Below are 19,286 nucleotides of genomic sequence, written 5' to 3'. Positions count from 1 at the left end.
TATTGTGGGATTTTTTGCCTTGATATTCTTGGTTATATGGTTGTATGGAAGACAATGGTTAACTGCCCTTTTGAGTTTCTTAAGCAGAGGTCTTTCAAATATGCTATAAATGTGAGTTTCCTACATAAGTACAAGGTCGCACCTTTGTCATTGCTTTCAGTTGTGCAGTTCTGTGCACCCAGAGAGCAGTTGATGTTCGAAGGACCTTGGGGAGACACATGAAGCCTATGCTGAGTCTCACTGTAACCTGCCTCTTGCTCCTGCAATTTTTTCAGTGGTGACTGGTGGTTCCCGTATCAAGCAGAATAGTGAATCTGCTCCAGGTTTTACTTTGAACTTTAAAGCCGTGGTTCTCAACCTGTGGGTTTCCAGGTGTTTTGGCCTACAACTCCCAGAAATCTCAGCCAGCTGTTATGATTTCTGGGAGTTGAATGCCAAAGTATCTGGGGATTCACACATTGAGACCCACTGCTTTAAAGGAACCATCCAAGTGCTATGAACCTATGGAGATACAATATTCCTTTAAGAGTCAGACTAATATCTTGGCAAACTGGCATGGCAGCCACCATAGAATTCTTTCCACAAGACAGCTATTTGTTATCTCTGGTAGGTACTCCCTGCAACTGCCTAACTTCTTCTGTCCAAGGTAGAGGTTTCGCTTGGCCTAATGGTAGGGCTGGCCTCTGCTTGATCCCACCAAATATAAATGCCAGATCAGAAACAGCTTTGTGCTATAATTGGTGCTTTTCCTGAAACTGTTAATATTTCAAACGCCACTCATACCTTGATTACAATGGATTTGATCACTCAAGGACTCCATTCCTATGGTAAGCTGGTGGTATAACAGTTTTATACATTCAGGAATCCCTTGTGGGCTATTGTAATTTGAGTACTGTTGGACCCTTAAAACATAATGGAAAATGTAATATTATGAATTATTCAAAGACGCTCTCTCTTTAAAACAACCACAACAAATCATCTATTCTTTATTTCTGATGCAGGAAAGACACTTGGGCGAGGCGCTTTTGGGAAAGTAGTACAAGCAGCTGCTTTTGGAATCAAAAAATCCCCCACATACAAAGTTGTTGCTGTGAAAATGTTGAAAGGTATTGTGCAGCAGAAATCTATTATTACTTAATGCTGTTCAGAAAGTGTGAGATGAGTTCCCAATTTAATCTGTTCCATGAGGTGTGTGCAATTAAATGCATGCATGATTGCATTTGTATAATAATAAATTACAGGTTTCACAAACAGCTCAGATATTGCATAAACTAGTAATTACAACCTCCACAATTCGTTGAAGCAGGTCTGTAAGAATTCACCTAAAACAACATGAATTATGTATGTTATAAAAGAAAACATTTTTATGGCCCCCAACATGGCTTTGTAAAAGCTTACTGGAAAGATATAGTCCAAGGGCTAAAAGTCACATTTAGCTAAACGGAGCTCAGAGAAGTCATTCTTTTAAATTAAAACTTCTAGAATTTCGCAGACAATGCACTTACTAGCTGTTGGCTTGGGGAAGTGTAATCCAAGAGCGTAATTCATTTCCATTCTCTGCTAAGAGAGTTTTCCTGCACAACTCTTGAATCCAGAGTCAACTTTTGGATAGATGGTCACTTAGTTCCATAGCTTCCATCATCAGTTCATTGCACCATTCAAAAAGCTAGCAAAGGGCAGTTTTATCTGTTGCTTTTTGTTTAGGAAATAAATACAGTGGGCCCTCAGTATAATAATAATAATAATAATAATAATAATAATAATAATAATAATAATAATAATAATAATAATAATAATAATAATTTTATTTCCTACCTGTCTCTCCTCATGGCTCAAGGAGGGTTACAAAACCATTAAAATACACAAGCACAGCAAAAACACTACAAATGCACACACTAAAATGTACCTCTATAAAAGTTATTCACAAAAACATCTCTCTACAAAATACTTACTAAAACACACAAAACAGAGATCAAACAAAGGACATTTAAAATTCATTTAAAATAAATTCTAGGCTTGCCAGAAGAGATAGGTCTTTACATGGTTTTTAAATTCCAACAGCTCGTTTAGTTTTTCCGGCAGGTCGTTCCACAGTCATGAGGCAGCTGATGAAAAGGTCCTCTAGGTAGTAGTTGCCAGTTGAGTTCTGGCTGGTTGGAGCAGATACAGCCCAAAAGACTCAAGTGTGTGGGTCGGGTTGTATGGGAGAAGGTGATCCTTTAGATAACCTGGACCCAAACCAGGTATCTGTTGGGGCTTGGTTCCAGGAATACTCAAGTCTCAATATATGCAATCATGTAGCAAACTGGTGTCCCTTAAATAAAATGACAAAATCAAGGCTTGCTTTTGGGATTTAAAAAAACCCATTTTGAATCCACTTGCGCAGAACCTACAGATACAGAGGACTGACTAGGACCTCATAGTGGATGGCAGCTAATGTCTGGGCACTCATTATTGCATCTGACCAAACCAAACAATCTGTAGAATCAGCCCTCCGCATTCAATCAGTTGTGGGCAAAGAACCCCCATGAAAATGGAAAAATCACAAATTGAAAAGGCACTAATATTTTAGCAGAGAGAAAACCTTCCTGGGAATCTCTAGCTGAAGTTGACTACAGAGTCGTGGTTCCCAACCTTTGATCCTCCAGGTGTTTTGGACTTCAGCACCCACAATTCCTGACAGCTGGTAAGATGGCTGGGATTCCTGTGATTTGAAGTCCAAAAGACCTAGAAGACCAAAGGTTGTTTTTTCTTCTTCAGGAGGATGGTGTTAGAAAAGAAGATACAGATCCGAAACTGTGCCTAGCTTTGGAGCATGCTAACTGCTCCAATAAATGATGGTGGCGGCAGAAGATTCAGATAGATTGCAGAAGAAATCCTCTAAGTTTAGCAGAAAGTAAATCATTTCTCTTGGTTTTGCAGAAGGGGCCACTGCCAATGAGTATAAAGCTCTCATGACTGAGCTGAAGATCCTGATACATATCGGCCATCATCTCAATGTTGTGAATTTGCTGGGAGCTTGCACAAAAAGTGGAGGTACCATGGTGTCTTATCTATGTGTGTGTGTGTGTTTAGAATTTGTTAGGGGCTAGAAGATGATCCTGAATACACAGATCAGCAGGATTCTGTTAGTTTGAGAGTTCTTTCTTTAGCCTTGTATTGACCCCTTGGGTAAGTCATGGACCTTAACAAAATTCAGCACAGACAAACCTTCCCTATGAGCGAATATGGGAAGGAAGTAAAGCCTAAGTATGAGTTATCAATTGTATTAACATTATTTCAAACAAAATGCATATTGAAAAGTTTTGCTATGCTGTTCAAATGATCACATTTAAAGGACACAATTGTTCCCTTTCCAATTAAAAGTTGCCTACTTTGTTTATAGGTCCATTAATGGTGATAGTTGAGTATTGCAAATATGGAAATCTATCAAGCTACCTGAAGAGCAAAAGAGATTTCTTTGTTACTAACAAGGTAAAGACCCAAATGCTGTATTTTATATCTCCTGAGCTGTATATTACCTATTGAAATGAGTAACATATATTTTGTGTTGCTGCTCAAGACAAGAACAACAACAAAACAGTGAATAGGATTAACTGTGCATGACCTCTTGCAAACATGAAAGGATGGGTAACCACTGTATTAACAGTTAACAAGAAAATATAATTAATAAAAACCTAATAAAATCAGTAAACAGCAGACAGCTTCACTGCAGCAGCACATAACTACTCATAAATGGACAGAGAAAATCAAGAGTTTTAACTTTGAGCTCATTCAACAACTCAGGAGTCCCCAATGGCGCAATGGGTTAAACTCTTGTGCCGGCAGGACTGCTAACTTGAAGGCTGGGTTGCTGACCTGAAGGTTGCTGGTTTGAATCTGGGGAGAGTGTGGATGAGCTCCCTATGTCAGCTCCAGATCCCCATGCGAGGACGTGAGGGAAGCCTCCCACAAAGATGGTAAAACATCAAACATCTGGCAACATCCTTACAGATGGCCAATTCTCTCACACCAGAAGCGATTTGCACTCAAGACATGAAATTTTTTTTTTTAAAAAAAACAACAACCGAGAACTACAGCAACAAAGAAAGTTGCTGGTACGTTTGCCCCATATGAAGGAGCCCTTGGAGACAAAATATTAATAAATTATAGATAGGTTGATAAAATCTGGGTAAAAATAGAGGCATTGTTATTATGTGCCATCAGCTTGGTTTTGACTCATGATGACCCTATGAATGGAAGATCTATGCTTTCTTTTACTTAGTGAATCCAACTGTGATGTGGTCTTCCTCTCCATGACTCCATAGCATTGAGCAATGAAAGTTTAAGTGATGTCAAGCTGAATTAATTCTGCAGTGAAGATGCACCCTATGTCTAGCTCTAGCTCATTGATTATAATCAGTGATAGAAAAGGACGTAACTTAGGCTGAATCATATCATCAGATAATCTCTTTTCCACCTTGCACATTGCTAATTTCCCCTCTCTGCTTATAGGACACATCCATTCAAGAAGAGCTGATAGCAGAGGAGAAGGAAGCTGAACCAACTGGCAGTAGGAAAAAAAGATTGGAGAGCATCCCAAGTCACGAGAGTTTAGCAAGCTCTGGGTTTCAGGAAGATAAAAGTTTAAGTGACGTGGAGGAGGAAGAGGAGGGTATGTAGGAATTCCTTCCTCTTTTTACAGACTCAGATGTTTTTACAGCCATGCTCTGCATCTCTGACATTTTCTTTCTCCATTTATCATTCTCATAAACATCCGTGGGAGATACTATGATCCAAGAAAAGATGGGTTAAAATGAGTTTATTTACAGCATTACTCAACCTGACAGGAAGACGTTGTGATTGTTTTTTGGTGATCTCTTCCTTGGGGGAAGTACTCAGTGTATCACAAGTGTTGCTTTTTGTTCCCACTAAACTAAACTCCAAGTATTCTGTTGAGAGTAAATTAACTACAAGAAATACAAAAGTGATGTCAACCTTGTATGTATTTAATTGATTTCAGACTCTGGTGATTTTTACAAGAGGCCTCTCACCATGGAAGATCTGATGTCCTACAGTTTTCAAGTCGCCAGAGGTATGGAGTTCTTGTCATCTCAAAAGGTTAGTTTTCCTTCTCTGCATTTTCCCACAATCATTATCTTGATATCCCAGAGTATCTTAAAATGCTGAGGAAGTTTTATTTTTGAGGTTTTATATATCAGTGGTCATTAATTTATTGGTCTCTAGGTGTTTGGATCTTCATCTCCTCAAAGTCTCAACCAGTCTCACCAATAGGGATTAAAGAATTGAAGTTCAAAACATCTCCACTGACAACCAGTGGCTTCCATGTTAGGAGTGTGATTAATGCACTTTGAATTTTATTCCAGGCTTCTAAGTAATTATCCAGGTGTTGAACCTATTTGGCGCATAGGATAATTCAGATTATTATTAATATTTGTATTGATATGTTTATTTATACCCCACTTTTTTCTCCACCAGAAGACTCAAAGCAGCTTACATTTGAAGCATTTCCATACAATTTCAAATCTACTAATATACAAAAATTAAAACAGAATTAAAATTCATTGGTGTTTTAAAAATCCTCAAAAATGAGGAGCCATGGTGGCACAATGGGTTAAACCCTGGATTGCTGACCTGAAGGTTGCCAGTTCGAATCTGCGAGGCAGGGTGAGCTCCTGTCTGTCAGCTCCAGCTTACGGGGACATGAGAGAAGCCTCCCAGCAGGATGGTAACACATCCGGGTGTCACCTCGGCAACATCTCTGTAGATGGCCAATTCTCTCACACCAGAAGCGACTTGCAGTATGTTCTCAAGTTGCTTCTGACATGATATAAACATTTTTAAAATAAGTTAAAATCCCTAAAAACATATTCAAAACAGATTTTTGTTCTATTTCATAGAGTTCTTTGAAGATAGTGTTGGTTTATCAATTCCAATTATATGCTGGTTTTGACCTTTAAAACCCTAAACAGTTCAGGTCCAACTTTCTTATCTGTCTGCATGTCCTCATATCAACTGGCCCGCTCTTTAAGATCTTCTGGTGAGGCCCTGCTCTCACTTCCACCACGGTTGCAAATGCACCTGATATCGATGAGGGAGAGCACATTTTCTGTGGCTGCCCCAACCTTGTGGAGCATCCTCCCAAAAGAAATTAAAACAGCTCCATTCCTTTCTTCTTTCAAGAACCAATTTAAAACTTTCCTGTTTAGACAGGGCTTTAGTGAAGGAAACTCAGCTGGAGTGATAAGAAACACCATAACATTTACAGACTTGAGCAAAGTGCAGTATGATCTGACATGATGCCACAAGAATGTGAATGTATATTATTGTTTTAAATTGTTTATTTTATGATGTTTTATACTTATTACTGATGTATTTGGATTATTGTGTACATGATTTTAATATATTGTAAGCTGCTTTAGGTCCTGTGAGAGAGAAAAGCAGGATATAAATAAAGATATTATTATTTTATTATGACACAGCAAACAAGATAGATATGCTGGATTTCATATCACAAAATCACAAGTCAAACACTTCCCAAGTGTCTAGGACTGTGTGATGTAGGTGCCACCTTGACGTGGTTGGGGGGGGGGGGGGCTTAGCCATTCCGAGGATGCTGAGGGCTGTGCTGGCGGTAGTGCAACTACCGGCAGGTCCAACCAAGCCAGAGAGGCCTCAGCGGAGGAATGCAACCAAGTGCACCTAACCCATTAGCATTATGGAGAATCAAACCAAAACGAAGTCTATACTGGCTCGGTCATTGCCCAGGATAAAAAGGACCGCGGTGGATGCTGCTGATCCTGGACATCCATCGACAAGTGGGCTACGGAATCATCAAAACCCAAATGAACAGTCACAGAAGCGGCAGAAATATACAATGCCAGAAAACCGCACAGTCATGAAATGCTATTACAACTCTGAACCTGAAAAGCGCGGCTATCAAAAAAGGATGCATCAGCTATGGAAACAAGAGTACCCTGACTCACAGATAACAGAACCCCGACTGGCTGACCAACGAAGATTCATAATCAGAAACAAAGTGTTCAGTGAAGTTGAACTCGAAGAAATCCAGAAAATCTGCAAAGCAAATTACCATCAGACCACAGCACAGACAGCAGCAGAGACTCCAGCAACACTTGGAATGGTGAACCAGAAGAAAGTGTGGAGCTTTTGCAAGAATTTGATGAACCAGCACTTGAAACACCTGTTGAACCACCAGGAACCTTGACAGCAAGACAACAAGAGCTCAAGGATAAGATCATGGCTCATGCTGCAGCAAATGCAATAAGATATTATTATTATTATTATTATTATTGACACAACGATGTTGTATGACACAGCAAACAAGATAGACATGCTGGATTTCGTATCACAAAATCACAAGTCAAACACTTCCCAAGTGTCTAGGACTGTGTGATGTATTTTCGGATGATGCGTGCAGATCCCAGCAGGGTGGCCTTTTGCAGTTGGCAGATCGTAATTTTGTCAATGTCTATTGTTTCCAAATGCCGGCTGAGATCTTTTGGCACGGCACCCAATGTGCCCATCACCACCGAGACCACCTGCACTGGTTTCTGCCAGAGTCTTTGAAGTTCAATCTTGAGGTCCTGATAGCGGCTGAGTTTTTCCTGTTGTTTTTCATCAATGCGGCTGTCACCTGGGATGGCGACATCAATTATCCAAACCTTGTTCTTTTCCACAACTGTGATATCTGGTGTGTTGTGTTCCAGAACTTTGTCAGTCTGGATTCGGAAGTCCCACAGTATCTTTGCGTGTTCATTTTCCACGACCTTTGCTGGTTTGTGATCCCACCAGTTCTTTGCTGCTGGCAGGTGGTACTTGATGCATAAGTTCCAATGGATCATTTGGGCCACACAGTTGTGCCTCTGTTTGTAGTCTGTCTGTGCAATTTTCTTACAGCAGCTGAGGAGATGATCAATGGTTTCGTCAGCTTCCTTGCACAGTCTGCATTTTGGGTCATCAGCTGATTTTTCAATCTTGGCCTTAATTGCATTTGTTCTGATGGCTTGCTCCTGGGCTGCAAGGATCAGGCCTTCTGTCTCCTTCTTCAGGGTCCCATTCGTGAGCCAGAGCCAGGTCTTCTCCTTGTCAGCTTTTCCTTCAATTTTGTCAAGGAACTTTCCATGCAATGTTTTGTTGTGCCAGCTGTCAGCTCTAGTTTGTAGTGTGGCTTTCTTGTACTGGTTTTTTGTCTGCTGTGCTTTGAGGAGTTTCTGATTTTTGACTTCAATCAAAGCAGGTTCTTCACTTTGCTTTACATATTCTGCCAGGGCATGTTCTTCTTCTTTGACTGCTTGTTTGACTTGTAAGAGTCCTCTGCCCCCTGATCTTCTAGGCAGATATAGCCGGTCAACATCACTGCGAGGGTGCAGTGAGTGATGAATGGTCATGAGTTTTCTTGTTTTTCTGTCCAAATTGTCCAGTTCCATCTGTGTCCAGTTTATAATGCCAGCAGTATATCTTATGACAGGCATGGCCCAGGTGTTTATGGCCTTGATGGTGTTGCCTCCATTGAGCTTGCTTTTGAGAATTTTTCTGACCCTTTGTGTGTATTCTTTACTGACCACAGTCTTCACATGTTCATGCTTGATGTTGTCCAGCTGTAATATGCCCAGATATTTATAGGCCTCTGGCTGGTGACACTTTATTGTTTGGCCATTAGGCATATTTATGCCCTCACTTTCAATGATTTTCCCCTTCTTCAATGCCACTGTCGAACATTTGTCCAAACCAAACTCCATGTTGATATCAGTGCTAAAAATTCGGACAGTGTTAGTCAGAGACTGGATTTCAGTTTTCGTTTTTCCATACAGCTTCAGGTCATCCATGTACATCAGATGCGAAATTTTGTGAGAATTCTTAGATGTTTGGTAGCCGAGATTTGTTTTTTGTAAGATTGTTGACAGAGGGATCATGGCAATAATGAAAAGCAGAGGGGACAATGAGTCTCCCTGGAAAATTCCTCTCCTGATGTTGACAAGTCCATAGCTTTCATTTCCAACAAACAGTTCAGTTTTCCAGTGCTCCATCATGTTTTCAATGAAGGTGCCAACGTTTTTACTAATCCCGATGGCGTCCAGGCACTTGATGATCCAGCTGTGTGGGAGTGAGTCAAAGGCCTTTTTGTAGTCAATCCACGTCATGTGAAGATTAGCTTTTCGGCTTTTACAGTTCTCCAGAATCATTTTGTCAATCAATAACTGGTCTTTTGTGCCCCTGCTTTTCCGTTTGTTGCCTTTCTGTTCATCTGGCAAGATGTTTTTTTCTTCAAGATAGTCTTGAATTCTGTCAGCTATGATGCCAGTCAGTAGTTTAAACATAGTGGGCAGACACGTTATTGGCCTGTAGTTTCCTGGTGCTGCTCCTTTTGCTGGATCCTTTTGTATCAGGTAAGTTCTTCCAGTTGTTAGCCATTCACTGATACTTCCTTTCTGCAGCATCTCATTGAATTGTTGGGCCATTTTTCCATGTAAACTAATCAGATGTTTGAGCCAAAATCCATGAAGTTGATCACTACCAGGCGATGTCCAGTTCTTGACTTTTTGCACTCGTTTGCTGATCATTTCAGTTGTTATTTCCATCTGTTCCATTTTGTTCTGTGAGAATTTTCCTTCAAACTCCTTTATCCACCCAGCGTTTTTGTTGTAGTTCTTATTATTTTCCCAAAGCTCTTTCCAGAACTTCGTTGTTGCAGTTTTCTCTGGCTTTATGGTTACTGTGTCTGTTGTTTGGTTCAGACTCTGGTAGAACCGTCTTTGGTCTGATTGAAACAGTTGATTTTGTCTGTACTGGATGATTCTGGCTTCATATCTTTCAATTTTTCTGGCTGTTGCTGTAATTTGTTCTTTCACAATTTCCAAACCTTCTTCAATTTTTCTAGTGTTCAGCCAGTACTTTCGGATCAGGTATTGCTTGATTTTGTCATTCTTCAGTTTCCTCTCTTTCATATTTTTCAGGTTACTTGCATCTGATCTAAGCTTTTTGATTTTCAACTCTAGCCTGACCTTCCACTTTGGTTTTCCAGTCAATTTTCTTTGGGGCTGCCTTGGTTGTAGGAGCCCAAGCTCTTCTGTTACTATCACTGCTGCACTGTAGGCATACTGGTTTGTTTGTTCAATTGATGTTATTTGGACAGTGGAGAGTACTGCATTCACATCTTTCATGAGAGGCGCCAGGTGTCTCTTGGGCACTGTTTTTAGAGTTGGGAGCCGCTGTCTTATTGCATTTGCTGCAGCATGAGCCATGATCTTATCCTTGAGCTCTTGTTGTCTTGCTGTCAAGGTTCCTGGTGGTTCAACAGGTGTTTCAAGTGCTGGTTCATCAAATTCTTGCAAAAGCTCCACACTTTCTTCTGGTTCAATCTGTTCTACCATTCCAAGTGTTGCTGGAGTCTCTGCTGCTGTCTGTGCTGTGGTCTGATGGTAATTTGCTTTGCAGATTTTCTGGATTTCTTCGAGTTCAACTTCACTGAACACTTTGTTTCTGATTATGAATCTTCGTTGGTCAGCCAGTCGGGGTTCTGTTATCTGTGAGTCAGGGTACTCTTGTTTCCATAGCTGATGCATCCTTTTTTGGTAGCCGCGCTTTTCAGGTTCAGAGTTGTAATAGCATTTCATGACTGTGCGGTTTTCTGGCATTGTATATTTCTGCCGCTTCTGTGACTGTTCATTTGGGTTTTGATGATTCCGTAGCCCACTTGTCGATGGATGTCCAGAATCAGCAGCATCCACCGCGGTCCTTTTTATCCTGGGCGACGACCAAGCCAGTATAGACTTCGTTTTGGTTTGATTCTCCATATGCTAATGGGTTAGGTGCACTTGGTTGCATTCCTCTTCTGAGGCCTCTCTGGCTTGGTTGGACCTGCCGGTAGTTACACTCCCGCAGCACAGCCCTCAGCATCCTCAGAATGGCTAAGCCCCCCCACCACGTCAAGGTGGCACCTGCGGGGGGGTTATTATTATTATTATTATTATTATTATTATTATTATTATTATGTGCTGAAAATAGCTGGTTGTGTAGAATACAATGCCTTCTTTAATATTATTATATATTTCAAACAATATTACAAAGTCTAAAATAGTGCAATGTATAGCTGGGTAATTTCTATTAAATTCCTAATAAATTTACAACACAACTATTCATGTGTTCTTAGAACAAGACTGCAATACCTGGAATATGTCCCTTTGAATTCAGTGGGCCATATTCCTTGGTAGACATATATAGCATTGCACTAGAAACATGCCTGTGTTTAGATTATGAAACAGCTCAATTCTCATTGTTGCAGTTCTCTGTTCACTGCAGCAAATTTCATGAAAAACAGATTTATTTTTTAAAAGACACAGGAAGGATATCAAAGATATTATGTGTATGATCTATGTCCTGAACTGGAATGAGGTTGTGCAACTATTTTTCTTGCAGTGCATCCATCGAGACTTAGCAGCCAGAAATGTACTTTTATCTGAAAACAATGTTGTGAAGATCTGTGATTTTGGCCTTGCAAGAGATATTTATAAGAACCCTGATTATGTGAGAAAAGGCGATGTAAGTCAACACACTAATAATTATTTGTCTCCTTGTTTATCATTTTGAATGGCTCACAAAAAAAAGTTCTTTAAATGTTTACATTCTCTGCACTTAAAAGGCCCTTGAAAAAGATTGTACATTTTTTAACGTGGAGATGAGCAATCCAGATGAGTTGTTTACACTGCAATGACCTGCATCCTCCATAACAATGCACGGAAATGCTCACCAGCTCTGTGTTTTAAATAGTTTACATGTTGTTATTTGTTTCTTGGCTAACCTCACTAGACGAGCCAGTGAAAGGCTTCAAGCTAACAAACAAAAGAAAAGGAAAACAGACTCAGCTTTTCTACACTGGGGCTGGAATAGACCTGAAATAATGATATGTTCATCACAGTTTAGGGACAAGTTGTGTCCACCTAGTTATGTGTTTTATGGCCTTCTTCAGAGGCTGCATAAAAATATAAATATAAAAAGACCCAACATAATTTGTTATTGAAGGCTTTCATGACCGAAATCACTGGGTTGCTGTGAATTTTCCGGGCTGTATGGCTATATTCCAAAAGCATTCCCTCCTGACGTTTCTCCCACATCTATGGCAAGCATCCTCAGAGGTTGTGAGATCTGTTGGAAACTAGGCAAGTGGGGTTTATAAACAGACCTCACAATCTCTGAGGATCCCTGCCATAGATGTGGGTGAAAGTTAGGAGAGAATTTTTCTGGAACATGGCCATACAGCCCGGAAAACTCACTGCAACCTACAACATAATTTTATAAGAAAACATACATAACATAGCATGAGGCAATTCATGTTAATTTTTATACACTCTCTAGCTTTCTGCAATCCAATTTTAAATCAGCATGTACGGGTCCTAGACAAAGAAATTGTCCAACTCTGGGGGAGCAATGCTTACTTACTTAGGCTATCCCTCGTAGTTCGAGGATGATGGTCCTCCAGGTGTAGTGTCTTGGCAGTGGATGCATAGGTGACAGTGGAGACCTGTTCTTGACCCGCATATTCTTCTGCAGTGAAGACATCAGTTTCCAGATGGAAGGCGATCCCGGTCAGGGTTGGCTTGATGCACTTTCCTTTTGCCACATTTCTCCCTTAAGCCCTCCATTCGTGCTTCTTTGAATTCTGCAGCACTGTTGGTAACAGCTGACCTCCAGCTAGAGCGCTGAAGGGCCAGGGCTTCCCAGTTCTCAGTGTCTATGCCACAGATTTTAAGGTTGGCTTTGAGCCCATCTTTAAATCTCATTTCCTGTCCACCAACATTAAGTTTCCCGTTCTTGAGTTGGGAGTATAGTAACAGCTTTGGGAGACGGTGATCAGGCATTCAAACGTGGCCAGTCCAGCGGAGTTAATGGTGAAGGAGCATCGCTTTAATACTGGTGGTCTTTGCTTCTTCCAGCACACTGACATTTATCTGCCTGTCTTCCCAAGAGATTTTAACCTAGTGTTCATGTGGCTTGCCCTTGGTTTTATTGTTCTTTTGATCTTATTTAATGTAGTGTATATTTTCTTTTATTGTGTTGTTTAATGTGCTATGATTTGTTGTTCTATTATATTTTGTTATATTGTATTGTTCTGGGCATGGCCCCATGTAAGCCGCCCTGAGTCCCCGTTGGGGAGATGATGGTGGGGTATAAATAAAGTTTATTATTATTATTATTATTATTATTATTATTATTATTATTATTATTATTATTTGCAAGATTTTTCGAAAGCAACGCTGATGGAATCGCTCCAGGAGTTGAATCTGACGTCTGTAGACAGTCCATGTTTCGCACAGGCATATAGCAGGGTTGGGAGGACAATAGCTTTATAAACAAGCACCTTGATGTCCCTACGGATGTCCTGATCCTCAAACACTCTCTGCTTCAGCAGAAGCAGAAGCAGAGGGGGCAATGAGGGGAATAGGATCCCAAGGCCAATACAACAATGGCAATAATAACAATGCTTGCTATTGCTGCTATTTCAATTTATACTTTGCTGTTCCTCATAAGAGCCCAAGGCCAGTAAAAATCTACATAAAATATACTGTTGATGATATTAATTACAGATTTGTAAAATAATAAATGATAAGCTAGCTATAATGAGTCTCCACTTGGCACAGTCTTCAAAGGGTAATGCAATATATGCCATGGCTCCTACCTGTGTCTACTTGGTTTCATGTCAATTTGTACTGCAGCCCAGATGGGTCAATCTATAAATCCCCATTGGCCAGGCTGACTGAGCTTTGTATGAATCAGAAGAGTGGCTGAGGAAGGTTTTGGATATATATGACAGTGAATTCAATCTGACAGATGCAGGCTCAATAGAAATACCCCATAGCTGCAAATGAAAACCTAGCAGAAAGCCTCCTTGTTTTGAATGTGTTGAGTTGGATTCAAAAGACTATCAGTAGAAGGTCAATAGCTTCTTGTGTTATTCTACAAATGTTTGTGCATAAATTTGTGATACAATCTTAACAATAGAAACTACTTCTGTAGAACACATTGTTTCTGACTAGTCTTTCTTACAGGCCCGTCTCCCTCTCAAATGGATGGCACCAGAATCAATATTTGATAAAATCTATAGTACCAGAAGTGATGTTTGGTCATATGGGGTGCTCCTATGGGAAATATTTTCCTTAGGTAAGTTGTATTTTTAGCAACCCATAGCATCCTAGAGCTTCTGAAAACAAGAATTAAGAATGCAATAGAACTATTACCAATGTATCCTACACATGTTTACTGGGAAATATAACTGAGTTTAGAAAGTAACAAGTAGATGTGACTTATTTTCAGGTAAGTTTATTGTCTGAGTGTAAGTACAATCCTATACATATATATGAAGTGTAATCCTATACATGTCTATTCAGATGTATGTACAACTGAATTCTTTAGGGCTTACTGCCAAGTTGGTGAGTACACAATTTCACTGTTATTCTCCATACTAAAGTTGCAATATAAACACAAATACAAATAAATATAAATACTATGCATTAAGAGAGGGCTAACTTCAGAATGATGTATTTATATTCTGTCAGATCCACCAACATGTTTTCAATATATGAAGCAATAATCTCTACTCGGGATAACTCAGGATTTTTGCAAAATCTAAGTTACTGACACAAAGTGGACCATCACAATAAATATAGCCCTACTGTACATTATGTATATTATGACACACTCCACAAAGTCCAATCCACTCATCATAATATAGATGTGACCCTAAGCCTGAACTTTTAAAGGTCATGCTAGTGAAGTGCAAAACTGAAACAGTCACAGTCAAACATATGGTGCTTACAATCGCTTACAACTGGGACACTGGGATCTAGAATTCTAATATGATGGTGGTGATAATTGTAAGGATAAGGAAGAAAGATAAGGGAAGACACATGAAAGAGCAGGTTCTTGAGTTCATTAAATTTGATTTTTGCTCTAATGTAGTTTGAACAGAACAATAATGTATCTACATTTTATACCCTTGACATTCACATCTAACACTTTACACAAAATGTGGTCTTATTTAATAAGAATATCAAATCTGTCATCATATGAATGAGATGACTCTTCAGCATGGAAACATGCCAAATGAAATGGAGCTTCAAAACTATTTGAGAAATCCTGTATTTTACTCTGGATTAAAATTAATAACCCCAAGATCTATTAAAATGACTTCAGTACCAGGGAAAAAAGAGTTAGAAGTTGGCTTTTGGCTAAATTTATCTGAAGCCTATAATTACCAGTTCCATATATCAGGCCCTTTCCTGAAGTGAGAGACGTACATATTTGTTTGCTAATTATGGCATGTATTATTGCAGTTAAGATGATACAATAAAAGAACGAATGTGCACCCATAGGTCAAGTCAAATATGGGCAAAGTTACCTTTTGGGACTATAACTTCTAGAACTGCTTGGCCAGATTGTCCACTGCTCGCATTGCTTGAAAGCTTCTGGAAGTTGTATTCCCAAAAAGTAATTTTTTCAGGCTGTAGTAGTGGATATGGGAAAGAAGAGCCAGTCACAGTCGTCCCCGGGGTCACATAGTGCCTGGTGTTGCCATTGCAGCTGCTTCCTCCTTGGATTGATCAGTAGAAAATGCTCAAATATCCCAAGACAATTGCATGCAAGAGGAAAATGCTGAGCAAGGCATTAAAAAAAGAAGATGAAAAATGCAGGATACACAATCCATCCTAGAAAGGAAACCAGTTTCATTCATCAAAGAAGAATGGTAGAAGAGGCAGACACAACAGCAAAGGAAGTCAGTCCAGGCATACAGTTCCTTAGACAAACAGTCTCTTGGTCGTCTAGCGCAGGCTGCTTTGTCAGTTCTTACCTTTAAATTACCCCTTGTGATTCTGAGAAAGAAAAGCCAGTTGAAAATCTAAGCTGAAGAAAAAGTATATAAGGCTGTAATATGATACTGCTTACCTGAAAAGAAGCCCAGATTAATTTAGGAGAATTTAACATAGGGACAGATATGTGTACAATTCAAGAAAATGCTCTATGTATCCAGTTTTGTTTTTTATTTTATTTTATTTTTTTTAAAAAACTCAGCTTCCTCAGAGAAAGGAATGAAACTCTGACATTACCTTGTTTCCCTGAAAATAAGACATCCCCAGAAAATAAGACCTAGTAGAGGTTTTGCTGAATTGCTGAATATAAGGCCTCCCCCGAAAGTAAGACCTAGTAAAGTTTTTGTTTGGAAGCATGCAGGATCAATAAATGTACATACCATAGATTGTTGTACATGGAAATAAAGGTAGTAACAAGAATTAATAATAATATAATAATAACTTTATTCTTGTATCCCACCTCCATCTCCCAGAAGGGACTCAGGGCAACTTACACAGGGACAAGCTCAACAACATAAATTTACATACGAACAGAAATTTAAAACAGTAATTTAAAAACAGTATAGCAATAAAATATAATATAGAAATTCTTGAAAGGATTCACAGTTTGGTTATGCTGGTTTGTGATGACAACTACTGTACAGTAGATAATAAATTTTCATTTTTTAAAAATTCAACCATAAATGTGAATTCTTCTTTGTGGAAAAATAAGACAGCCCCTGAAAATAAGACCTAGTGCATCTTTGGGAGCAAAAATTAATATAAGACACTGTCTTATTTTCGGGGAAACAGGGTAACAGTGAAATTATCATCACTGACTATATTCCTGCTAGAATCAGTTAGAGCTGGCTGAATACCTCCATGTGTGCAGACCAGAGCTCAGAAAATGTGTTTTTATAACAGTTGCAAGAATGTCCAAATAAACATGACCAGATTTACTTTTTTTGAATATGGGCCCATATTTTAGATTGCCTACCTGGTAACACATGCCATCAGATGAGACCTCCATCTCTTTAATGAATAATTAAGTAACATCTTCCTACCTGACCCTCCCCAAAACTTTGTGAGATGCCAGCCACTTGGAGAGAGAGAAAGAGTTTTGTTTTGCTGATGATCAGAGCTCAGGGAGAACAATATTTCCACCTCCTACCAGCAAATGAAGCTGACACATAGAATTACAACTGCTTCTTATTGTTTTAGCTTTGCTGGATGGCAAGGGATGGTGGAAACATGATTATCCTTGTGCCCCGATAATCATAATCAGTAGAACAGACCTCCATCTCTCCAGCTGCCAAAGTATGCTGGGAGCTACTGGCTGTCTAAGGTGGGCATAGGATTAGTGAATATGGAGCAGTTATGGAATGCCATACAAAATACTAGTCATAGTTTCATAATCCTTCAATCATGATAGCTGCTAACTATGTTGATGGTGGAATTCTGGGAGCAGTAATCCAAAAACAAGATCTGTTTAAGCATGTAGTTATAATCTAATATCTCCCAAATCCCCCATTACTGGAACTATGCCCCATTACAACCTCATCTATTCATTTATTTTCATTTATCATATCAAAAGCGAACCAAGGGTACAGTTGTAATGTATTTAAAAACACAAAGTTAAAAACTTGGCATTATACTAAATGTCCTTTGACCAGTAGCTGGCCACTTATAGTACCTCTGGTGTTGCTATAAGGAGATCCCCCATTGTGCATGTGGCAGGGCTCAGGCTGCATTGTAATAGGTGGTCTGTGGTTTGCTCTTCTTCACACTCACATGTCATGGACTCCATTTGTGGCCCCATTTCTTAAGGTTGGCTCTGCATCTCATGGTGCTAGAATGCAGTCTTTTCAGCACCTTCCAGCTTACCTTCCAGCAAGTCTCTCATGTGCTATCAGCCATGGATTGAGTGCCATCAATCCAGTATGGTGCCATCTACCCATAAGCCTTTGTTTTACATTCTGCATCCATCCAACAGAGCCATTTTACAGGACCCTGAAAGTGGGAGAGACATGGTGGCAGTGACGCCTTTGTGTTCCTATAGGTAGACACGGAGCAAGGACTTCCTCCCATAGGATATATGAAGGTCCAACAGAAGGTCCTGAGGGTGTTTTTTATGCAGGCCATAGGGCTGTAATCCAAACAGTAACTTCTCCAAGCAGAACTGATAAGTCATTCTAGAGAATGATAGAAAAACAGATGGGGAAGGGGGTCTCCAAATTATGTTAACCTTAATCCTTCCTCAAAGCAGCTTGGAATATTTGTATGCTTACTTTGTTGTTGTCTCCTGTACAACTTTTATTTCAAAAAACTTTCATTTTAGGTGCATCTCCATATCCAGGTGTTCAAATAGATGAAGACTTTTTCAACAAATTAAAAGAAGGCATAAGAATGAAGGCCCCAGATTTTGCAACCTCAGAAATGTATGAGTGCTGGTATTGTAACTCAGTAATATTTTAAGGGTTTCACTTGTTACATTCTAGACAGGTAGAGTCTGTGTACATGTGTACAGTATACCTAAATTATGGATGTGCACCTGGCTATAGGTGCTTCTGCATTTACATCTTACATGGTCATGTGGTATACTGTTCAAATATTTCTGAGAATCTTTGTTTTGCCAGGCAAAACTATTTTGGGACTTATGTCAGGGTGAAGACACATTTTTGGCCCGATAATCTGAGTAATTGACATAAGAGCAATCTCTAGGCTCTGAATACTAACAGCAAACGGCCATAGCAGTATCTGATTTTACAGACATCAGTTTGCCCTCTATTTGAAGCTCTCCACCATTTGAAAAAAAAATACATCTATATGGATGGCTGTAATAGTGACACCTTAGATTTCTGATCAACTTCATTTCATGTGCAAAATGATGAAAAATATTGTGTGTAAGATTACCTTTAGGCAAAAGTGTATAACGTATATATGCAATGTTAAACCACTGAGCTGCTGAAGAGCTGTTAGCCCCAGCTTCTGCCAACCTAGCAGTTTGAAAACATGCAAATGTGAGTAGATCAATAAGTACTGCTCCAGAGGGAAAGTAATGGTGTTCCATGCAGTCATGCCTCCAAATGACCTTGGAGGTGTCTATGGACAACGCCAGCTCTTCGGTTTAGAAATGGAGATGAGCATTAACCCCCAGGGTCAGACACGACTAGACTTAACATCAGGGGAAAACCTTTACCTTTTACCTAAATGAAATTCATGTTTACATTTAGGTCCCATCTCCAAGATATCTCATCATGCACATAGACACAAATACAAGTGTTCCAAAATCTAACCCAAAACACTTGTGGTCCCAAGCATTTTGGAAAAGGGGGAACTCAACCTCCATCTGAACAGGAGTAGTTTGATCTCTGTAAACCTTGTTCCTCCTTCTGAGATGCATTTCTCTGGCTTCTATGGCTC

The 19,286-nt window shown here is 39.6% G+C and overlaps 1 protein-coding gene across 2 annotated transcripts in view; it reads left to right on the top strand.

Moving 5' to 3' along the window:
* flt1 (fms related receptor tyrosine kinase 1) overlaps nucleotides 1-19,286 on the top strand; it is a 145,808-nt gene that overhangs the window by 111,375 nt on the left and 15,147 nt on the right. For both annotated transcript variants that reach the window (XM_062974678.1, XM_062974677.1), the window contains exons 18-25: nucleotides 1,002-1,106; nucleotides 2,923-3,036; nucleotides 3,386-3,474; nucleotides 4,495-4,654; nucleotides 5,003-5,100; nucleotides 11,440-11,562; nucleotides 14,067-14,178; nucleotides 18,202-18,301. In XM_062974678.1, the coding sequence (XP_062830748.1) occupies nucleotides 1,002-1,106; nucleotides 2,923-3,036; nucleotides 3,386-3,474; nucleotides 4,495-4,654; nucleotides 5,003-5,100; nucleotides 11,440-11,562; nucleotides 14,067-14,178; nucleotides 18,202-18,301 (901 nt within the window). The remainder of the gene's footprint in view (nucleotides 1-1,001; nucleotides 1,107-2,922; nucleotides 3,037-3,385; nucleotides 3,475-4,494; nucleotides 4,655-5,002; nucleotides 5,101-11,439; nucleotides 11,563-14,066; nucleotides 14,179-18,201; nucleotides 18,302-19,286) is intronic.

Source organism: Anolis carolinensis, chromosome 3, assembly GCF_035594765.1.
Source record: "Anolis carolinensis isolate JA03-04 chromosome 3, rAnoCar3.1.pri, whole genome shotgun sequence".
In the NCBI taxonomy this organism is placed as follows: Eukaryota; Metazoa; Chordata; class Lepidosauria; order Squamata; family Dactyloidae; genus Anolis; species Anolis carolinensis.
This window is presented reverse-complemented; position numbering and strand designations above follow the sequence as displayed.